Source organism: Aphelocoma coerulescens, chromosome 1 (genome assembly GCF_041296385.1).
Source record: "Aphelocoma coerulescens isolate FSJ_1873_10779 chromosome 1, UR_Acoe_1.0, whole genome shotgun sequence".
NCBI classification, from domain to species: domain Eukaryota; kingdom Metazoa; phylum Chordata; class Aves; order Passeriformes; family Corvidae; genus Aphelocoma; species Aphelocoma coerulescens.
The window spans coordinates 59129645-59153072 of record NC_091013.1 but is presented as its reverse complement, the minus strand read 5'-3'; the positions used below and the strand labels follow the sequence as shown (position 1 = coordinate 59153072).

Here is a 23428-nt window from a genome sequence, read left to right as displayed (position 1 = left end):
TAAAATAATTTCAACACTTTCTTCTTTCTCATGCTGCCACTACACCAAGCAAAACAACGCCGCCTGGGTAACAGTGTTGCATTTTTCCTATTCTTATCAAGACATGCATTATTTCATTAGGTTTATAAATTCTTTTCTTCTGGTTAATATCCGTACAATATTATTTATTTTGAATTATAAATATGTACTCCAAAATTTCCAATGAAACTAAAACAGAGCCATGGGTTTCAGAGTTTTGAAATAAATATTTTGCATACTCAGACATTAAGCAAAAGAACTGTATCACATTCCATACATTTTTAACAAAAGTATTTTAGGATTACATTTTCATTATTTTAGTGTTAGCTATGTACGGTGGTAAATTCTCAGTGCTCTGAGAATTTACATTTGCATTAAACGTAAAGTGCACCTATTCTTCATCGCAGATGGTTTCCTTTTTAAGAACACAGTTACACAAAACCCTGTCCTTCCTAATATATCAAGGTGTCCTCTCTTACATAATGGCTAACATCTTCACAAGGTCTGAGGCAAAAGCTGCAAGTTTGCAGGGATAATTAATGTTGTTAGCAGGAAAATATCCAGGCTGCACTGAAAAAAAAAAATGGACTGACGAGTTTTATGTAGTACAGATGAATGTGGATTACAGCAATACTTGCACAGGCACTGTTTTCAGCATCACTGCCATAGAGAGTGACCAAAAGAAGGGGAAAGAAAAATATCACATAAAGCTTGTGAAGAAATACTTGTCTTGGATAACTGAAGAAGAATAAACTTTCCATCATGAAAAAACAACGAAATGGATTGTTTATACAAAGCAAAACGGTACTTTCACAGTGACTACTCCAAAGTCACCTCTGTGAAATTTCTTGATACAGGGGGAAGAGGGTAGAAGCTTCCTACAAAATGCTAAAGTTTTTGATTGAATTAATTTTAACAAATTATTTGCTGATTTTCAGACTGGGCATTCTGTAGAATAAACTACTGGATACAATCCAAATGGGACTTGGTACTTGACAAGTACAATACTGGCAGAAATTACACACTTTCCTAACAGAGTGACCAAGGAAATTTTTACTTTGCACCTACTATTTCCCCAAAAATAGTATCAGTAGGACTCAGCCTCTGACTGCAGTCATTCAAATGTAGATGTCTATTCTCTCCAATCACACTGAACTAGTGGGCCTGACTTAATAGCTCACACCTTCAGATGAAGTGTGGATTGGATGCTTTGGAGTATCACACCTTGCCCTCAGCCTTTTTTAACAGGAAAGTGATTTTCCACAAATTCGATGTCACAGCTTAAAAATTTCAGGCTGATGATGTCTTGGGTACTATTTAAGACACTTCTCCAGGATACTAGGTGCCTCTGTTGTTCTGTCTCCTTTGAGACATCAGGTAGGCAGCTCTCCAAATTCTTAAATGAATTAAATATGCATCTCCCTTGACTAAAACACAAGATTAGACACTCAAACTCACATACAGATATGCCCTAAGGCCAAATTCTATCCTACATGTCCCATGTGTTTTCAACACGAAAGGTAAGTGAAATGCCAAGACCTAGATTTTCCAAGAGGGAGGCATTCTTGGGTTCTCTCTTGCGATTTCCAGGGTAGTTTCTAATTTTCATTTAAGTATTTGCATCATATAAAGGAAAAATAGAGTCTAGGGAACACTCAGCTGTTCTTCTTCTGGTTCTTGAAGTTATGTCTCTGCTGCAGAGCAACCTAGTGCCGATAGGAGCAAGGGGTTTCTATACCCTATGATTAGCCAGATTAGCTCTTGGACAGAAGAGCTGTTGCCTCACGGTGTCTTCGCTCCCTTTCCTACAACTGGATGAAAATTCTAACCATTAGACAATTTCTTCAACATGAAAACTACCCTTCCAAGCAAAGGAATGAGCTTGTTAGCAGTACCCATGATGCTGTGAAAGTACAGAGGGAGATTAACAGACATATCTATGATACCTAAGATGTTCCACTGAGTGTACCAGGAATTTGGCTTCAGAAGCTGAAGGCAAGATGCTTCACCCCTTTTTTTGGATCTGGCCAAGTAACTGTACTCTAAATTTGGTGCTCAAAAAGTGCAAATAATAGTTGTCACAGCTATCAAATAACAATAAAATATGAAGTGCAGTTCAAAGTTAGCTATGAAACTGAAGTCTAGGGCTCCAGATTTAAACACAGGGACCTTTTAAACTTTTTAATATGTTTTCATTAATTAAGAATTTAAAAAAAAAAATCATAAGTAGGAAAATACTGCATGTAGATCATCAACTTTGCACAGCAACAAGTTGACTGAACTTCAATCTCCCACACCTACTGGTGATGAGTGGTCATTTAGTTTGAGCTTCTTAATAATCCAATGACTTTTCAGCACTAAATTTACGAGTCTTCTGAACCTGTAAATTTTCCAAGATAACAGTCACCTTCAGTTTCTGTCAGTAATCAAGACCAATACTAAACAATCCTGAAAATCAGCTCATTTGTCTCACGCTAGGCATCTCAAAAATCTTTTCTGAAAAGCCTCAAAACTGAGCAACTACTCAAGATTTTGGTTAGTGTCATTGAGTGATAGGCGGTTTCATGCCTTACCTACACTTTTTTCTATAGCCTTCAAACTGTGCTCTGCAAGACAGAATTATTAATTTTCCTCAAGGTTTCTTCTATCATGCTCATCAATAATACCTGTTTTGAAGCATTAATTATCTTTATGACACTGCTGTGAAGTAGAGGCTAGCATCAGTGCTAATTTTACAGACACAGAGAAGAAATATGGGAAAATTAATGCAAAGCACAACCACTTCCTTAGAGCCTCCAACTCAACATGAACCTAAGCATTTAGAATTCTACAACATTTACATGGGAGGTATGGTTTAAACATCAGAAATGAAAGTAATACAACTATTTTGTAATATTTATTAATTTTAAAATCAGACTACTGAGTTTCATATTAGGCACTGATCAAGTTAGGAAAACACGATCAATGCCCCTATTGAAAAATCTGGCATATGTAACTTGCCAAGCAAAATTATTGAAATTGAATAATTTCTAGGCTTTTAGTTGTTAAACTCTGAAGTAGCACAGGCTACTCACAACTGATGGACATAGGAATTTCAAAGTGTTTCTCAGTATCTGTGAAAGAAGTAATTTGCTCTACCTATATCTTCAGACCTGTCTGAAATCATTAAAAAACCCAACCAACCAAGTAAAACCAAACAAGACTAGGAAACATGCAAGAAACCTAAATAAGTGTGTTGTAATGATAAGTGTCAGGCTGCAATGAGGAATAGGTGGCAAAATGACTAAGTGACTCGTTCTACAGATCTATAGGCATTAGTTGGATCACCCCTCCAGATTTTGTCACAAAACTCATGCTCATACAATATTCCTGCAGGAGTGTAGTAGTAAGTTAAGCTATGTAATCATAAGAAGCCAGATGTGACACAAATCAGCTTATTATCCAAATTCATACATACAGATAAGGCTACAAAATATAACTTCTAAGAAATATTAGGCATAAAATAAACATATTGTACCATGAACATGATCCTGAAGTTGTTTAAGTCCGTTAAAAACTCCTCCACCGAAACTTTCTTCAGGTCAATGGCATAATACCCCATCACGTTCTGATAGAGTTTTTCCATGTTCTCATGCATCCGTGAAAGTTTCTGAAAATCTTCTTTGGCATGAACTAGGAAGCTGTACACTGCTGTTAAGGCTGCAAGAATACTCAGTGAATCCAGTCAAACACACTGCTTTTACTTAACATTGATTTGTATGCCATACACATTTTTTGTTTCATCAAATAAGGACCAAAAAAATTCCTTCCATGTTGTATATAATTCCTAGCATTTACTGTGTATACTATGCCTATGAATGAATTCAGGGATTTTCATCAAAATATCTCAACCACTTTAAATTTAAAGATTATTCAATTACTAAATAATTTCTAATGAAATGAAATGAAATGAAATGAAATGTATGTAACTAATCTTACTTCAAGCACCCATGTAGTTTATCTAGTATCACTGTCTCCTTATTGCAGCTAAATGCCTAGGTATATAAATTATAATTTCCATGGAATTTAGGTACAGATACCAATAATTAACCTGAATACTTTATCAATAAATACCTTAGTTCCTACTAAAATTAGAGTAAAAATAGAAATATTGATAAACAGTATTAAAAGTAAAAACCACGAAAGATAAAAAACTTCATCATAACAGCAATGCATTTACTTACGTTCCTGGAGGCTGCATCAGGTATTTATGCTTTTTCTAAGACTATTTACAATGTCAATAAAACTTAATTAAATTAGAGGTGAAAACAATAAAACTATTTATATAAAAGATAAACCGTTTATAAACAGCATCAAAACACTGCATAACACAAATGAAATAAAAACCCCTATGTTTATTCAGGACTTCCAAAAATGTAGTTTGCCAAAGAAGCTCAAAGACAAAATACTCTACATAGACATTTCCTTATGTTGAGCAACATCAGGATGTGTGTATTTTAATGGAATGGTAGCTAAACAAATATTTATGTTCCATTGTTTTCCTGCTGTAGTACACACTACAAAAGACAAGGAATAGCCATTTTATCTTTACTCCAAATTGTCTATCTACCTCAACTACTGCAAAAGAGGATTTACTGCATTTGTACACTTTCTATCACAGATTAAATACACTATGGTCATTTTATGAAGCACAGAATTTTTAATCCAGTGCATGAAAATCTAGACCAACAGAATAGCAGAGGACCTGGCACTTTTTCTTTATAAACCTCACACCACTGGCCTCTGTCCATTGACCCAGGCTGCAGAGATCCCTCTGCAGAGCCTTTCTATCACCAGCAGACAAACACTCCCACCCAACTTGGTGTCGTTTGCGAACTTGCTTCAGGGGGCACTCAGTCCCGTTGTCCAGACCATCAATAAAGATGCTGAACAGGACAGGCCCCAATACTAAGCCCTGGGGAACTCCACTAGTGACCAGTACCTATTAACAATTTACTACTGGATGACTGTTTTCACTCTTCAGGTTTTTTGCAATGCACTCCTCTTCTTAGTTTTGTTTAGAGGCTGAATTCCATTTCAGTTTCACTATTAAGTGTCCTTCTGGCTTGTTAAGGCCACTTTTAAAATAGCAAGTAAGAAGTTCATGGTTTTCTTTTTGTGATTTAAAATCCAGGCCAGAAATTCACACAATAATGATCTCAGATATGTGAAGGAAGGGAGAAATAATGCACTTTCACAATATTCTAATTAGTCACTAGTGGATACTAGCTGATTCTGTAAGTGCAGAACAGCCTTCCCTATGACAGTCTTGTAAAAAAGAACTAACAAAAGTCAAGATTTCAACAATTTAAAAAGACACATCTTCCATCACCCCTCAACCACCTAATTTCAAACTTTCTCAACATGGCTCTTGTGCCAGTACAAGCTTCTTTTCATGCTTTTAGTAACTTCACAAGATGCAGCTCGTAAGCAGCTTCAGACTGCCTGTGCTGACTGTCTGGCAACAGCTCAAAGAGAACTGATGTTGCCAGCCCTCTTTTCTTCTGCATCAGTTTCAATCTCCTTTACTTAGCTCCCAAGATGAGCATAGCACACAAAAAACTGATCTTTAGATCTGAGATTATTAAAAATTATTAAAACTCTTAAAAAGCTATTGGTAGGAAAGCAAAGAAAGTTGATGAGAGGTTTGTCTTTAAATGCTGCACAAGGACTATATAAAAAAGGATTATGAGAAACAAGACATGACAAAACACAAGCTAAGACCATCAAAAGAAATGTCACCAGTTCACAAAAATACAAACAAACCAAAACAATAAAAAAGACTGAAACTAGAAAAAAGAATTCCTACATCTGGTTTACTTTTGATCCTAAAATTTAGGATACTTATTATTTGTGATTCTTAGATTATTAACAGATCTTATGAAAAAAATAGGTTTTTGCAATTATGAGGCTGCTTATTTCCACACAGAGTGAAGGGTAAAGGAAAATCAGATAAATTGGTTTTGCTGTCTCTATGTATAAATGCCAAATATTAAACACTCCAGTATTTTCAGTTTTCTAGGAAGAAAAACAACAGCAACAAAAAAAGGATGAAATTATCAGTAAAATGTAGACTTCATCTTGTAAATTCCAGACAGTATCCTGAAAAGAAAACTTGGGGAGCAGGGGAGGTGAGAGTAAATTTCTGATATTCTTCAAGACACAGCTAAATTACAGCTATGTTAAAAGAATCTATATAAGCTGGTTAATTTTATACTGTTAAAAACTGACCCCCCTTGAATATCTGATGCATAATTTTAAACACAAAGTACAGTACTCTGGCAAGATGTTTTGCCAGATACAATGAATCCTGAGATTTTTATTTTCCATCTCGTGCATTATGGGATACCCCTAAGATGTTGGCATTCTACTGAGACTGTGCTTCAATTTAGGTATTTTTAATAACCCCTCTTCCTTTTCTCCTTAAATATGGCTTTTGTTAGCCAGCTCCAGCTAAACTGGAAACAACAGGGAATACTACTGAGTACAGCAATCCCAACTGTAATTATTATGAACAGGTTGATACATATGCATTATCAACTACACAATTCATTGGTTTTGGATGAATGAAGACACAAATACAGCTGAGCTACAACACAGGTGGGAAGAAAATGAACTCAACAAGTTTGGTATTTGTTAACTTTTTCTGAAGTGGCTTTACTTCATGGACTGCCTTTTTGGAACCACTGGACTACAGATCATTCAGCTAATTAATGCACAGCTGAGACAAGTTTAAGATCTGTGGCAAAATTTCTAACTGCTGTATGTTTGGTCTTGCATATTCTTTCTGGCAGCTCTCTTCACAGTGAATTGCTTCTCTGAAATTCATACTGATTTTAACATACTGTGGTATATAAAATACTAATATAGTGCAGCATATAAAGCCCAGTAAAGGCAGCTGTTACCCTAGAAAAGATAATAAATAATGTTAATCTCAACTGAACATTCCTTTAAAAGACCCCAATATTCACCACTTCTTCAGCAGAATCTTCAAAAGGGAACTGAGACCGCCACTATACTAGATGACAACAATCTCCACAAAACCTGGCAAACCTTTTGAAGACTGATGCAAAAAGACTTCGAGGTCACTTCAAACCATTTCAACAAATGATTTTCTATTAATAGCAAGCAGTGTGAATGCAGTAGGGCTCTGTTAAGGATTTTCCACATTTTGGGAAAATAGTTGCAATTGTCCGAAAAATACATGTCAGAGAGACTTCTTTTTAAATACATATATCAAGGTTCAACAGAAAAATTCTGCATCTGAATATAATAATTCAAGAAACACATAGAAATGTTTAGATTTTTAAATTAGTACCTTCTGAAGAGTACTTGTCAAATAATACCTTTTCTTTGATTCACTCCTACTTCTCTCTGTTATAATACTAAAACAAATTGGCAGGTATTTGTATCACACAAAGCTGCTGCATTCACTGTGTATATATCATATATTACAAGTAAAACCAGTGCTAGCTGTAATATATGCCCTAAGTCCAGATACTAAATGAATTGTAGACTTTAATTAAATTTACCAAAAGCTCTATCTTATTACCTGTGTACACACTAAACATCTTGATGCTCTCTCAAAGAGCGACATACAACCTTTTTTTACCTGAAGAGCTCAGGTCCTGTAATCTTCAAAGTCCTTAGGATGCAAGGACATCTTACAGATTCAGTTTATGTTGCACAGGGGGAACTTCAAACTATGAGGTCAATTAAGTAACCAACAGTTTGCAGGTAGTAAGTAGTCCCTTCCCTGCAGTTGAAATGGGTTTCTTCTACCTCACTTGGTAGTGAAGGCTCTGATTCATTTAAGTCCTGTTTCTTCCTTCCCTTTCTGCAATGTCAACAAATCAAATTAAATAGCAAAGGAACAGCAAATTGATCAAAAGAAAGGACTTTTTTCCTAGCTGAAAGGCAGCAATCAACTGATTGTCTCTCAAGTATTAGTTCCGTAAGTTTCTGTAAAAGAACACCATCAACACTACTTTTATCACTAAGCTCAAACTTTCTCAGCTGCTGCTTGGAAAATCACAAGATGGGAGTTGTACTGATAAAGAGCATGTTGACTGAATCACTTAATTAAAGTTTTAATATGCAATTTAAATACTCTCCATAAACCCACTAAATTTTTATTTTGAACATACAAGTGTATTTTGTTCACTGTGCTTTTTATGGAACATTTAACTCGATGGATTTAATACGTTAGATCAATATCAATTCAATATTCTTTGACTTTCCTAATTAAAGGAAACAGAAGAATTGCAATAATAACTATTTCTTTTGAGCTAGCATACACATGATGGCTCACAAATTAACACAATCTAATATATAGGAGAAATATTCATAATTACAGATTTTGTCAATAAAAGAGTGAACCAACTGTGCATATCTCTGACTTCCTAAAGAAACAAGAATGCTAATCAGTTCATTAGGGGGCTTTGGGTTGTGATATTTAGCGACAGGATGTAATAGCCTGCTTGTCCATGGAGCTTAATTGTACTCAGGATGAAAAATTATTTTCAACAAAGCACTATCCTTCCTTTTTCAGATTTCCTGCTGGTTTCTTTTCATGAGCTGCATGCTTTTCAAGACATCAGCACCATTCAGATTTCCTTGTCATAGGAATAAAAGTAAAGACAGTTCCAGGTTTCATCATGCTGTGCAGGATTATCTAACCTTTACATCAAACCTTTTCTGCTTCGTAATTTATTGAAGTTCCTGTTTTTCTAAAAGTGAGCTGCTTTAATTAGTGTGTTCACAGACATGACTAGAAACCATATGCAACTATGCTGTTTAGAAATTGCTGTCTGCCTTCTGGGTCAGGTAGTAGGTGAGGGCAAACTACTTTGTTCATAATATTTACTATTTAAAATACTGTATTTGAATAGTCTAAAACAATGAAATATACAGTATGGCTGGTGTAAGGACTAATAGAGCACAGTTGCCTGTCTCAAACACTCTTTAGGCCACAGAAGGACTTTGCCATGAGATAAGCACAGAAGGGAGTGACAGGATGTTTCTAACTCCAGGCCTGGCAGAGGTGAGATCTGGGTAGCACATCCTGGTTAACACATCCAGACAAAAATTCCTGCTGGCAAACTGTGGAAAGAAGCAACTGCAAATACACATATCACTGGTCAAACAAAGATCACCCCAAGTTATGGGACAGATGGGCAACTGTGACCACTGAAGATGCCCCTCCCCAGATATGCCTCCTAGGGATTAATAAATTAAGCCACTGTGACAGGAACTCAAGGTAAGATAAAGGTGGTACTATTGTCTGAGTATTATCTCAGACCTAGGGGTGGGTTAAGAGAGCTGGGGGAGAAAAATAGATCACTGATAATGGACACAAAGAATGCAGAATTTATGGCCCACAAGGAAATCCAACTCAGCAACTGCGCTGAAATCAGCTCTGACTGGGTAAAAGGTAATTAGTTTTTTTGCAGGGGAAGATCACAACCCACTGAACCAAGAATCACACCGACTCAAAGGAAGAGAAAGACAGCATGGGACTAACTAGCATTAGAAGCAAAGGAATCATTTAACCAATACAGTAAGAGAACTGTGTAGCCAATGAGCATTAATTCCTTTGTTTGCTAAAATGTAAAAATAGTGAAAAGTTTTGAACCATCTCAGGACACACCACCACCAAGAAGCCCAGGGCGAAGAAAGACCAACAGCATGCCACTGGATCCACGCATGGGGAGTATCTCCTGCTTTACATCTCCCTCCCTTTCCCCCCACTCACCTCCATTTACTGTTAAATAAAATGTGTATTACTGACTTTAGCATATGGTCTCAGGTCACTAATCAGATCTTAACAGTTGGTTTTACCTGTACTGATTTATTTTAAGTAGGACCAAATATTTATTTTGCCTGTTTCTGACAGCAGTCAATACCCAACAATTAGGGAAAACAAGGAGGAAAGGAAACTTGGCAAATACAGCATGATAATTCAAGTGGTGTAGTACTCAGTTTCTAGCATTCTGCATGTTAGTCCTTCTTCTGAGCTAAAGCTACTCTGGACTGCTGTGCTTAATAGTTCCTGATGTACAATCTTTAGCTACCTATCTCAGCCTTAAATGAAATTCATTCACATCTTCGGTTTAATTGTCCATTGTCCAAGAAAACATTTCTGTTAGTATGTTTTAAGCAGCTGGACAGTATTTCACATAGGACACAAAGAATGTACTCCTCTCTTTCCTTCCACAGGGGACACAAAATTACAAGTATTTTTACTGTATTGTCTTAATTTTCTTGATTTTCCACCATCTGAGTATTACTCTATTAAAATATCCCATATGCATAACCTATTGCCAATTGCTGCACATTGCCCCCATTCTCTGCCACATCAGTAGGTATACACTACACTTTTTGAGATGGGGTAATGGATGAACTGATGATGTAAGAGTATTGCTGATTTTTATAGTATCTTATTGTTTATGTTTTCTGCTTGCTCTCAACTGCATTTGTTCCCGATTGTTCTAATAGAGTGTTTCTTCTTCAGATCTATTACTCTATAATCACTGAAGTTCACTTGCTGCTTTGTCAGCATCTGCCAGTATCTCCCTTTAACAAGAGGATTTTTTTCAGACATTAATCCAGAAAAAAAAAGTAATCAAACCACTTTTTAACCTAAGAAATTTCTTTCCTTAGAAGTCTTTGTTAAAACACCTTGTTGAAACATGGATGGAAATTCAGTTATGTTCTACTGACTTCTTATATATATCTGCATGCTGCAATAGACCTGCAAAGGATGGTTTCTCTCTATTTTATCTCAAATAAATACATGTTCATTTTGTATTTAGTCTTCATCAGTTTTCTTGGTAGAGAAGCATGACTTGCAGGCCCTCCTTGTAGCCCTTCTAAAAACTTATGGGCTTCTTTTCAGCTTTGACCTGGTCTAGTGAAAATTGTTCCTGCCCACAGCAGGGGGGTTGAAAACAGATGATCCTTAAGGTTCCTTCCAACCCAAATTATTCTACAATTCCTCAATTCTATGATTCCTTTGTGTCTTCAGCTAGCTTAGTTCATGTAAGAATCTGTAGTCCATTAAGTTTATATTTGAGTTAATTTTGAATTTTTTTTCAAGTGTTCTGTGACCACTGTTTACTCTTGGGCATTTATTGCTATTTATTTTCTATTAAGAAAAAGAATTCTACTGATTCCTTCATTTAACATCATTATTCCATTTAAAATATTACAGTAGGGTCAACTGAAGTTCTCCCTAAAGAAAACTGATGCAAAGAACAAATTTAACTTTATGGCTATGACTTATCTTCTTGGCAGGCATTGATAATCCATGTCTTCTCTGGCAGGATTAGAGCTTTTGAGATGACTGAAAAAGACGAAGTGTAGATCCTCCTTTGCATTTCCTAAGATGATTGCTATCCTTTTTAAGTGATCAGTAAAGTGCTCTAATGGTCTTCATATATGGGAATAGAATTTCAATCCCTGAAAAAATTATGCTGTTTATTGACAAGGTCTGTCTACTTACTCGGTCTTAAATACAATTTATAACCTTTTATCACAGTATTCCAGTCATTTCTGCCAGGAAGTTTCATAAATGCCCAAAATGTCAGCAACACAAAGGGAAATGAGGCATCCTACATAATCATTTTTGGATTTTAGATGTTTGGTATTAGCATATAAGTACATCTTTATTCATCAACTTTTCTCTTGCTCTCCTTCTTAAATTTTGGGAGGATTCACTCATTCTCAATTGAATTTTGCTAATTTATTTCTTATCTTTTTCATAACTACATGTCCAAGGAAAGCTGTATACTCTCTGTTCCTTCAAAACCTAGTCCTTAGCTAAAAAATGCAAGAAGTTAAGAGGGTATTTGAAGTGCCTGCATCATGACTATTTTGGGTAGATGATTGTTGTAGGTCCCTTCCAACTGAAATAGTCTATTCTATTCTAACAGATTCAGAAGGGCCTGTCCTTTTTCATAGTTCAGACTTTTAAAAGTGCTTCCCATTCCTAACTTCCTAGACTAAATATAATTTTTCAAACAAAGCACAGACTTTTTAAGTCCTAGCAATATTGTCCAAAAGCTCTCATGGATATATTTTCCTCTACCTTCCTGGCAATATTTTATCTCTTGCCTTCAGGACCCATATCCTAGTTCTCCTGTTGTGCTATCTGTTTCTTCAGGGACCAAACTTATGTTTCTTACTGTAGACACACCATGCTGGTGGTGCAATACATCTCCCAAAACCACACTGAGCTGAGAAAAAATGGCATCACCACTAACAATAAACAGAATAACCTCAACAACAAAATACCCAACCTTACAAAAAATTAGTACCGACACTGGAAGGTTAAGATAACCCACAGTGGCCAGAGAAGGCCTGAAGCTAAATTGCAAACTCTTAGGTTGCAGTGAATCTAATGAAGACAGAACTGTCCCTAACACAGGAAGAACCAGTACATGCACTCAGCCTCAGGGTCCCTTGCCATGTCTTGTGTAATAGGATGAGATGAATCAAGAGGACCGTGTCCTGAGTCCCCCAGCCTTTGTACATAACAAAGCAGTCTTCCAGCTAGGTAACAACCTAACCATGCCTGCAGAGCAAATTTCAACCTGTCTGCTCATATTTCTGCTTCCAGATTAGTCTTGGTGCTAAGCATATATGGCCAACATTTACTAAAAGAATGTTTTTTTTCCTGTTTAAATTATTACCTTCATGTCACTAGCTGTTCTTATGAAAGACAGGCAGTAAAGTTGGCTGCATGATTTGGAATAAATAATGAGAAAAGGAATTTTTTCAAAAATAACACCAGAAAACAGTTTTCATGAGCTATGAATCTCATTTCTGAAATAAGAGAAATTTTCTGGTTCTGCGGTTCCATGTACAAAAACATTCACAATGGTAATGCATACACTAGAAAAAAAAGAGACACAGGGTGACAGACAGTTTTCTAAGAGACTCTGACATAAAAATACCATGTAACACTAGGGTGCTTAACATTCCTATTATAACTTCTTTTCACTAAGTTAAGAAATTCATATACAGTGTAAAACCTGACAGTAAGCATTTTTTTCCTCATTCATTCCACTTCAGAGGAACCCTTTAATTGGACTGCTCATGTATTTAATTTTTGAGAGGAAAAACAAGCTATATTTTTCAAAAATACATGCTACAAACTAGACAGAAGTTATGCAAAGAAATTTAAAATTTAAAGCAATGCAGTTAAACTACGTAGGGATTTTTGTTCTGTTTTTTAAGAGTGCTCTAAAGGATATTGACATTTTTGCTACAAACTTATCGTGCTTATCTTCAGGAACTGGAAAAGTCTGCAAATCCTTCTCAAGCTGCTGAAGTTGCCTCTCCATATGTTTAAGGGTCTTCTCCAGGTTTTCTGCTGAGACTAAAATATACAACATTCATTCTGTTAACACACTAAACAAAAACCATTGTTTTCAAAAGACATGAGTTAAAACCTTACCCAAGTCAGCATGCTACATTGTTAATTCTGAAATAAAAGTACACTGAACAAATTACAATGCAAGATGAGGAGGTCACTCTACAATGTTCAGCTCCCCTTAGTTAGGCAGATTTCTTATTCTGATTAGATGTATGCTGTTTGAATGCTGTATTTTCATTTGTTTTTATGCCCAAGGTTTTGCATTGCAATCAACGCTCTGTTTTAAATAACCTGAGATATACATATGCCAGTCTGTCTCTTCTGATTAACCAAAGGACAAGTTTTCAACATATTCGAAGAACCACAAAGCTTTTTGCCATCTCATTCTGTTAAAACAGTAAATATAAACATTTGTATGGAAAATCATGAAGAAAGTAAGATTCTCAAACACAGAAAATGGGGCTATTAAGCACCTATGCATGAAACCTAAACCTCAATTCTCTACCGCTATGTGTGATAAAAAACTCAACAATTTGTCAGAGCAAAAGTGCTTGCCAAGCACTTGAAGGGGTACAAGAGAGCAACACATGGACTTAGGTAAAAGAAAGGAGTGGAGCTGAAACATCAGGGATTTACAGAAGGATGTAGAAAAAGTGCAAATTTTCTTGCCAGGAAAAGAGAAATACATTTTTCATCCATTTGAAGCAACGCATGTAAAGTGGAAAGCTTGATCTGCAAATAGCTGATTGACATATCAAGATGACCAGGACCAGAGTAATCTGAAGATAACTTGTTAGTATGTATTCTATCTTAGATCTATATTATTGCCATCAGTTAAAACTTAATTCTTTATTAAAACTTAATTCTTTATTAAAACTTAATTCTTTATTATTTATGAAGTCAACTTTAGTTAAGTTCAATAGGAGCAATATATAAAGATGTAAGAACACACTGTGAATTCTAATCTAATGAGGGTTTTTTTCTTTTTAATTATTTATTTCATTCATAATATACTGTACCTGTAAAGGTATAGTTACCTTCATCTCCATCTTAAAAAAAAACTCCTTGGAGAAAGTCTGTGTCCCTATGTTACTAGGATCTGTAGTGGATCCATAATTTCATCTACCAAATAGTTATGTGAGAGAAAATATAAAATATATAGTATAAACACAATTGTCTGGTAAAAGCCTGACAGAGACCCCAAATGACCAGACTAAAATGCTGCATAGCAACTACAATCCCATTCATAGCAGAACGGTTAACACAACTCTAAAATGATCCATGGCAATGTGACAAATTGCCTCATAATCACCATTTTTGAAAGTCTCTGGTTACTCAAAAACCAGTTTCTCAATTGTATGTTAGACTTGCAGATTTTCACTCAGCAATTGGTAAGCCCAAATCATCACCAGTTAGGCCAGTTGGCTTCAGTAATTAAAAAACTGCTTTGTTTGGGGAGCATATCTAAAATTAGAAGCTCACAATATTGACTAAGACGAGTTTCAGTCTTCACTGGTCCCAGAAACAAACCTGATTTTAATAGAAAGTCATACTTCTGCTGTCATGAGAAGCATCTGAGGGATTAGGCACACACCATTTTAAGTCACTGATTTACTTAGAAAGCTGCTACGAAACACAATTACAACAATTTATGCCTAATGTAATTATCAATAGGACTCTTCACAAGACCATTTATCTTGCATAAAGAGTTCATAGTATAAATTAGTGTGACATATACATATAGTACGTATAGTACATAATGTCAAAATCATGAGAGCTGGCAAGTAACACAGATTTAAAAACAATACAAAAGCCCAACCCACCAAAAACTCCTCTACACCAATTGCAGGTGGCAGCTGAGTAACGCTACACTATTTTACCCAGATGAGAAACCCAGAAAAATAACTCAGTGCCTAGAGCTGATTAACAGGTTCTATACAAGAGATTTTAAAGCTCTTCTTCCAGAAAAGCCAGTTTTTCACTCTAGTACTTCAGGTTTTTTGACACTGAACATTTACATATTTGATCAAGAATCTTTTTATCTGTATTTTGTCCTGAAGAGGTTTTTTCCTCTGTCATGATCTTACATTGTTTTAGAACTTAAGATTTCAGCAAATCTTTGCTTTTAGCAGTGTAAAGCTATTAGATATATTTTCCTTTACTACTGTACTTCTAATGATAGCCTCAAGTAAAGGCTAGTTCACAATATGCTGCTATTAAGTTTGGTACTGTTGTCTTTGCAGCTTTCAATTTAGTGAAAACAGATTAAAAAAAAATCAAACCTCTAAATATAATCAGCTCTTCCAAAAAAAGATCATATAAAATACTTGCCAACCTTTTATTGTGTCCCTCTGAAAGGCATGGTATAAAATCTGAAGGGATATAGAAGAATGGCAGGAAAGGGAAAAAAACTCGTTAACTTTAACCCCTAATCCTGGAAGGATTCAGAAATAAACCCAAGCCAAACTGAAGTACACAACTCATAGGCTAGTTAAAAAACAAAGCCAAACCCTGGGGTTTTGAATGTTAGTGAACCCACAAAACCTGCTGTTCACTGAATACAATGCATGTGTGCCTAAACAATCTCCTACTTACACCTTATCATACCCCCAAAACTCCCAAAGCTCTCTTCCAAAATGGCTCCTGCTATTTTTGTCAGCAATAATTAGATTTCCCACCATCTGCTTTTTATGGTTAAAACAACTTCATTCTTAGGGCTTCCTCTTCTGAATCTGTTTTTTCTAATATTAAAATTATTCCAGAAGCCTCCTCAACTGCTTCTCTTTTCAAATATTTCTGCACAGTATTTCAGGTAATGACTCACCAGCCCTTTAATTTCTGCATTACAATTTCTCCAGTTCTTCTGGGAATACCTTATCTGATTAACTTCCAATAAAATATCCTTTTCTTCTTGGCCAAAGCCCTTATTACAGTATCAAGATGCATGATCTTGTACTTCATGCTATTGATTTTAATTTCTTTTATTCTGCTTCCTCAGGATCACTCAGTGATGACAACCCAATACCCATCTAATCTGGCAAACTATCTAACCCTGTGTCAGACACAGTCATTGGTGCAATACCACAATTTTATATATATATTTTTTGTTTCTTCTACTTTTTATTCTAATGAATATTCTCCCTTTGTACATAATACCAAGCACTTTACTGAGGTCAACATAGATTTCATGGGATTGAAAAAAAAGGAAAAAAATAATAACCAAAGATAGCAATAAATTCATTTTTATTTTACGCTACTCTGATTAACCTCTATTGTGGATTATTCTTTCCCCTGTAACTTTCATATCAATAAAGTCAGATAAAGAGATATGGAATTGCTCAAATCACTCTTTTTTCAGTTTCTTAAATATTCTATAGTAACACAACATTACTACAGCCACAGCAAAACTTGGTAAGAAATGTACTTACTAAACTTCTAGTTTTATCTCAGTTACCTCAGGATGCAGAATATGAAACTGGTGTTTACAGTATGAGAATACAGCACTCTGATTTTTTTTCTTTCAACAATTTCTGCGGAGACTTTTTGCTCCACTCTGTCCCATCCCCAGATCATTATACTTGCTTAAAATTAAAACAATATTTCATCTAGCTTTGAAATTTTACCTGTTTTATCTTAAATACTAGAAATAATTCTCCAAAGTGAAGCAATACTCGCATGGTCTCTCATTTCTATTGCTGCAAACCTTTTGCTACTTTTTGCATCAGTTGGTATTTCAGAAATCTTACGTGCCCATCCTGTATGACAATTTGCTTGGCTGTTGCCACCGCCTTACCATGATGCTCTTCCTCTTGCCTAGAGGTACTTTGCTTCCCTTGTGCTATTATGGCCCCTTTATTCTGAGAGAGTAACAAACTGACCTCTAGCCTGATACAGAAAATTATACCGTATTATTTAAAAAAATTCTGGAAATATACTATTGGTTTTGCCATGTGAAAATCACACCAGACTGATTGAGTTTACTGAATAATTCTCTAAAATTGTCCTCATCCTATTAATGCAGCATCTAAAAGTGAAATTAAATGACAAAATATAGCCCAAAGCAGTCCAATAATGAACAACAAAAACCCCACCCATATTTTCAGGTGGATTTAGAGCACTAACAAAGAAATATTACAGAGGAAAAGTATTGAGGGCTTCTGCAAACACCAGCAAAGATCTGAAATATCCATTAAGAGTAGCATAAGATCTACTCGGATATACTTAGTGTCACACAGCACTGAAAATACAGTATTTATGCTTTTTTTCTCCCAAAATAATGATTTCCCTTGTCTCTATAGCAATTTCTTGGCTTTCTTGCCTTTCTTTCCCCTTTCTTCTTTGTGCATGTGTGTGCCTAAGGTGCATACAACACTCTTTTTGAGATATTTTTTCCCTCAAAGCCCTGACATTGCCACTGGCTCTTTAGCATTCAGTCTTTCCCTTCTGTAGCCAGAGCAGACTTCAGCTGCATACATGAAAAAAAGCAGCTAAGTAGGATTTTTGTGTCCTATTTTGAATTCAAATATGAGCACACTAGTGTAGTGTAATTGCTAAACGATGTGGAAGCATTTTTGTACACAGTTCAACAGTAATAATATTACTATCATCAGTAGTAATAGGCCTCAGATCTTACAGCAACTATGCCCTGTACTACCTCCACAAGAGCCCTGGCCTGCTGGACTTGTTATAAACTTCAAGAACCTCCTGAGTGAAATGCAGTCTGACACCACATCTCTTTTTATAATGCACGGTTTAAGCGCAGAACTTGTAAATATGGGAAACAGCTGAAGACAGAAACACCTGAATGACAATTCACTGATTGTCAATTATTCCTCACTGAGCTGCTACTGAAAGAAAGAAGCAGCTGCTAACGCAAGCAGGAAAAAATGGCCAAGCAATAGGATATGGCACTAGCTCCGAGCACAGGGATCAAGGTCCCCCAGCGTTGCACAGCACACAGCGATATGGTACAGTGGTGGACCAAGATCTGTCAAGAGACAAAACCATCTTATAAAAGAAATGAAATTCAGAGGAGGGAGCAGAAAGAAGACCCTTGCATCAGTTGCAGCTTCCCTTGCTGAAGAGTTCTTGAGCCTCCTCCCCTGCTTCCTTGGGAACTCAGACCACAAAGTGCTGAGCTGACGGCAGTGTGTCGTACACTTGCAGATATTTTAGGTTATAATTGTGAATAACTAACTGCTTTGAATATGCAGTGAGAGTGGTTAATAATGATTCACAATGAACTATTAGCATGAAGGGCAATGAAGATCAGTCTAGTAGTGTTTAAAATAAAAGTTTAAAAGTGGTCACTTTTATCAGTCTTCTACCCAACCTCGCCACTCTAAGATCTAACTCCGTGAGGTACAGAGGTAGCAAGACACAAGTCTAAATGTTCATCTAAATGCACTTTGCACCTTCCTACTCATTAAAATTAAGCTTTCTCACCTTCAAGTGTCTATACACCTGCACAATGCATTCAACATTTTTTTTAATTGCCTTTTCCACCATTTTAAGGTTCCTCTTGCAATTGATTTCTGCGTCACCCATTTGATATTTATGGTCTTTCAGTAGATATCTACATTTTTCCCCTACAGAGTATATAATTTTGCTTTATTCTCATTATCACTTAAAACATCAATGAAAACTTTCATTAACATCCAGACATTTATACCCCCTTGACTGAGTATGAAATTAGAAGTACTGAACAGCTTTATCTGAATCCTGGACTGTTTACATATCTGTCTACACCATGTTTAAATAACACATGGCTCAAGGACTGCACCAGGTATTGGCCCTGATCCGCCACTTAACAGGATCACCATAATGATAGAGAAAGCAAGCTACTTGCACAGACTACTGGCATACTTCAATATCATATTAGAAACTGAAGCACTATTTTGGTAAAAATGTGCAAATATTCAAGCTCTTGCTTGGTATTTGATTTGCTAATTAATGCTTGTAAAACATGCATATATTTCTATGCCTTAAAGAAACAGAGTATTTCACTTACTTTTTAGGAGTTCATGGCATAATCAGAACTCAAAATTACTTGTCACATAACACTTCTGCGCATAACTTATAGCCACAAACATTAAAGAGATTATTTGCAAAACATAACAGTATTGCATATGTTCCATTGGCTCTTAAAGCCATACTTTTTATATCATGAAATGCACTTACCAAAAAAAAAAAACCCAAATAAAAGATAAGGTACAAGGAGGTGTGTTTAACTACTCATTTTCAGTAAGTTAAATTTATTATTAAATGGTTCAAATTAGAATATGTAAGAATATGTCAAATCTGCAGTGTGCTGATATAGGACTTGTGTCCCAACAGAGCAAGAGTTGTTGATCCATTACAAGTACAGACAGCAGTGCAAAAAACCATGAATAAATACAAAACTGCAGAACTATTTAAAGGTTTACTTTAAACCACATCACCTTGAATTTCCCTTTTCAAATATCCAATGCTCCTGGATGCTATCTTAAATATTGGAGTGGCATATATTTGTCTTAAATGGTACATTTCCTGTAAATAGATACAAATTTTTAGCCTAAGATTTTCAAAGTTAAAAGCCAACTTTTTTCCAAATAATTAAAAAAAACCCAGTAGTCACAAAATAACAAGCTTTTTCAGTCTTGTGAAAGAATCTCTTTCACACAACTTAGAGCTTGAAATAGACTTCTAACCTAAGAACTGCATTAATGGACAAATATTTACTTTGTAAATTCCTCTTAGTACTCTACCATATTGCAAAATTAGTTGCTAAAACCATTACGTACTTTCTCAGTCTTGACATCAAACAGCAAGAAAAGAGATGACTTTCAAAAACTTTTTCTTCCTTTTAAACAGCGGTATCTCAATCCTCTTTTTCCATATGGAATTCTTCGTCATTACTTTGCTATACTTCAGTATTTATTTTAAGGCTTTACAGTTAATATTTCTCGTTTGAAAGCCAAATCAACTCAACACCTATTACTGTTTATCTCTTAAGCCGTAAAATTTGAGCAACATTTATACAATCATCATTATGAGCAATCTATCTCTGTCTTTAAGAATACAGTTGCTCTTTTTTCCACCAACAAAAACACATTTTTTTCACTTGTTTTAAGGAATGCTTAGCTTGTTTAGCTGCCTCTAGACTAACTTATAAGAGTATTCAATAGCTAAGGAAAATATACACTGGCTTCTTACCATATAAAGGAAGGGAAAAGATACATTTGATACTTTTCTTGGGTAGTGTCTTGATATGCAGCCAAGTGGCATAGAGAACAAGAAACTAAAAGTTCTCAAAGCTGCAAGGAACAAAGTGATTTTCCAGTCAGCGGACTTCTCAAAATGGACTTCTGGTTTGGTAGCAAGACTCCTGATTACAGTTCATAGCCATCATTCTTGAAAACTATCATCTGAGGTAGAGAAATCCCATACAAAACATTAAAAAAAGAGAAATTAACTTTGCATTTTAAAAAAGGAATTCTCAAAAAAAAAAAAAAAAAAAAACTAAGATAAAACTGTTTCCCTATTAGCTCCAAACATTTTTTGAGGTAGATCTCTGAATGGGCTACCATTCCATAGAATCAGAGAATACTATGGCTTTGAAAGGACTTTAGATCTTCTAGTTTTAACACCCCTGCCATGGGCAGGGACACATTCCACTAGGTCAGGTTGCTCAAAGCTCCATCCAGCCTGATCTTTAACACCTCTGGGAATGCGGAGTCCACAACCCCTCTGCACAATCTGTTCCAATGAGTCACAAGCCTCACTGTGAAGAATTTCTTCCTAATACCTAAATCTAAACCTGCCCCATTTCAGCTTAAGGCCATTCCTCCTTGTCCTGTCACTACACGCACTTGTCAAAATTCCCTCTCCAACTCTCTTGCTGGAAATCTCTTTAGGTAGAGGAAGGTGCAATAAAAGTCTCTCTGGAACCTTCTCTCCTCCAGGCTGAACATCCCCAAACCTCAGCCTGTCTTCACAAAGAGGTACTCCAGCCCTCTGATGATCTTCATGGTCCACCTCTGGATTCACTCCAACAGGTCCATGTTCTTATGTTGGAGGCCCCAAAGCTGGACACAGAATTCCAGGTGGAGTCTCACAAGAGCAGAGTAGAATGGCAGAATCACCTCCCTTGACCTGCTCACCACACCTCTTTTGATGCAGCTCAGCTTACACCTTGTGGTTGGGGTTACCCTGACCCAGGTTCAGGACCTTGTACTTGGACTTGTTGAACTTCAAAAGGTTTGCACAGGCCCACCTCTCAAGTTTGTCCACGTTCCTCTGGATAGTGTCCCTTCCCTCCACTGTCAACTGCACCACAGAGCATAATGTTGCTGGCAAAGTTGCTGAGGGTGCACTTGATCCCACTGTGCGTGTCACTGACAAAGATGTTAAACAGCACCAGTCCCAATACCAGTTCCCTGAGGAATGCCACTTGTCACTCACTGGTCTCCACACGGATCTTGAGCCATGGACTGCATCTCTCTCAGTGTGACCATTGAGCCAATTTTCTATCCACTCTATCTATGAAATCCAGGTCTTTCCACTCCAGTTTATAGATAAGGATGTTGTGCAGGACAGCAGTCAAATGCTTTGAAAAGACCACGTAGATGACATCTTTCGTCCTTCCCTCATCCACCACTGCTGTAACCCCCATCATAGGTGGCCACCAAATTTTTCAGGCATGATTTGCTTTTAGTGTAGCCATGTTGTTTGTCACCAAACACTTCATTATTTTCAATGTCCTTTAGCCTAGTATCCAGATGGATCAGCTCCACTATTCTGCCAGGCACTCAGGTGAGAGTCAAGTGATTGTAGTTCCCTGGGTGTTCCTTATTTGCCTTTCTAAATATGAAGGTTATGTTTCCTCTTTTCCAATCAGTGGGAATATCTCCAGACTGCCATGAATTCTGAAATATGATGGACAGTGGCTTACCCACCTCCTTGGCCAGTTCCCTCAGGACCCATGCAAGTACCTCATCAGGTCCCATGGACTTACACATCTTCAAGGTTCCTTAAATGGTTGTGAGCCCAGTCTTCTACAGAGGGTGGTCCTTTGCTCTCTCAAACCCTGCTTTCAGTTTCTGCACTGAGTCTATTTCACACTGTAAGTCTGCTATAAGAACTGAGAAATCTGTGCCATCTGCAAGATAGTGAAACCATCTATTGATTTTGGTGCTGATAGACTATAAGAGTCCATACTCATGAAGTGTGCAATGCTTTCTGAAAGCATAGAAAAAGCAACCCAAACAAAAACAACAATCCTGACAGCCTGAAAATAAGAGCCTGTGAATTTGTGACCCAAATCAAAACAAAAACCCAAGCAACGTATAGCATAAATATATTATTTAATAGTACTGAGAAATTTGCCATTGACTTAGAAACTCTCTAATAAGAAAAAAACCCCTTTCTTTATGACATATAGAATGCTTACGGCATATGTATTAATATTTTTCTCTCATGCTGTCACAATGATTTTAAGTGTTTTAGGTGGAGGTGTCCTATTTTTCATTAATATAGTTTAAACTTCACATTTTCAATTTGGTTCCTAGCTTTTTTTATTTTGAAGTGAAATTAATTATCTATGGAAAAAAACTAAAAAGTTTCAAAAAAGAGGAAATGGATACGTTACTTGTAAAGCTGTGATGAGTTAATGTCTTTTAGAGAAAGGAAAATCTGCAGCTTTATAGTGTTATTACAATATGAAAAACTCAATACACTATTACCTGTAAGGTCTTTGTAAATTAGTCAATCAAGTAAAACAGCAGCCTGGATAAATGCAATATAAATCTTACAATACCATAAAATAAGAAATTAGTAAATTGTACTGAATTACCAAAATATTTCTTGTCTGGAATACTAACACAAAAGCAGGAAAGTCATTATGTTTAAAAGAAAAGACAGCTTTAATTATATAAATCTTCAGGAACTGTCATATCTGTAAGCTCATTAGCTGCAAGGAAAGTTCCTCCTGCTGATCTAAGAGCACTTAGAAAA

General features: G+C 36.1%; 1 protein-coding gene across 3 annotated transcripts in view; it reads right to left on the bottom strand.

Annotated features, from left to right (window-relative positions):
• Positions 1-23428, bottom strand: part of DIAPH3 (diaphanous related formin 3) — a 208366-nt gene that overhangs the window by 72457 nt on the left and 112481 nt on the right. For all 3 annotated transcript variants that reach the window (XM_069009459.1, XM_069009468.1, XM_069009478.1), the window contains 2 exons: positions 13314-13438; positions 3536-3700 (listed from right to left, as the gene is read on the bottom strand). In XM_069009459.1, the coding sequence (XP_068865560.1) occupies positions 3536-3700; positions 13314-13438 (290 nt within the window). The remainder of the gene's footprint in view (positions 1-3535; positions 3701-13313; positions 13439-23428) is intronic.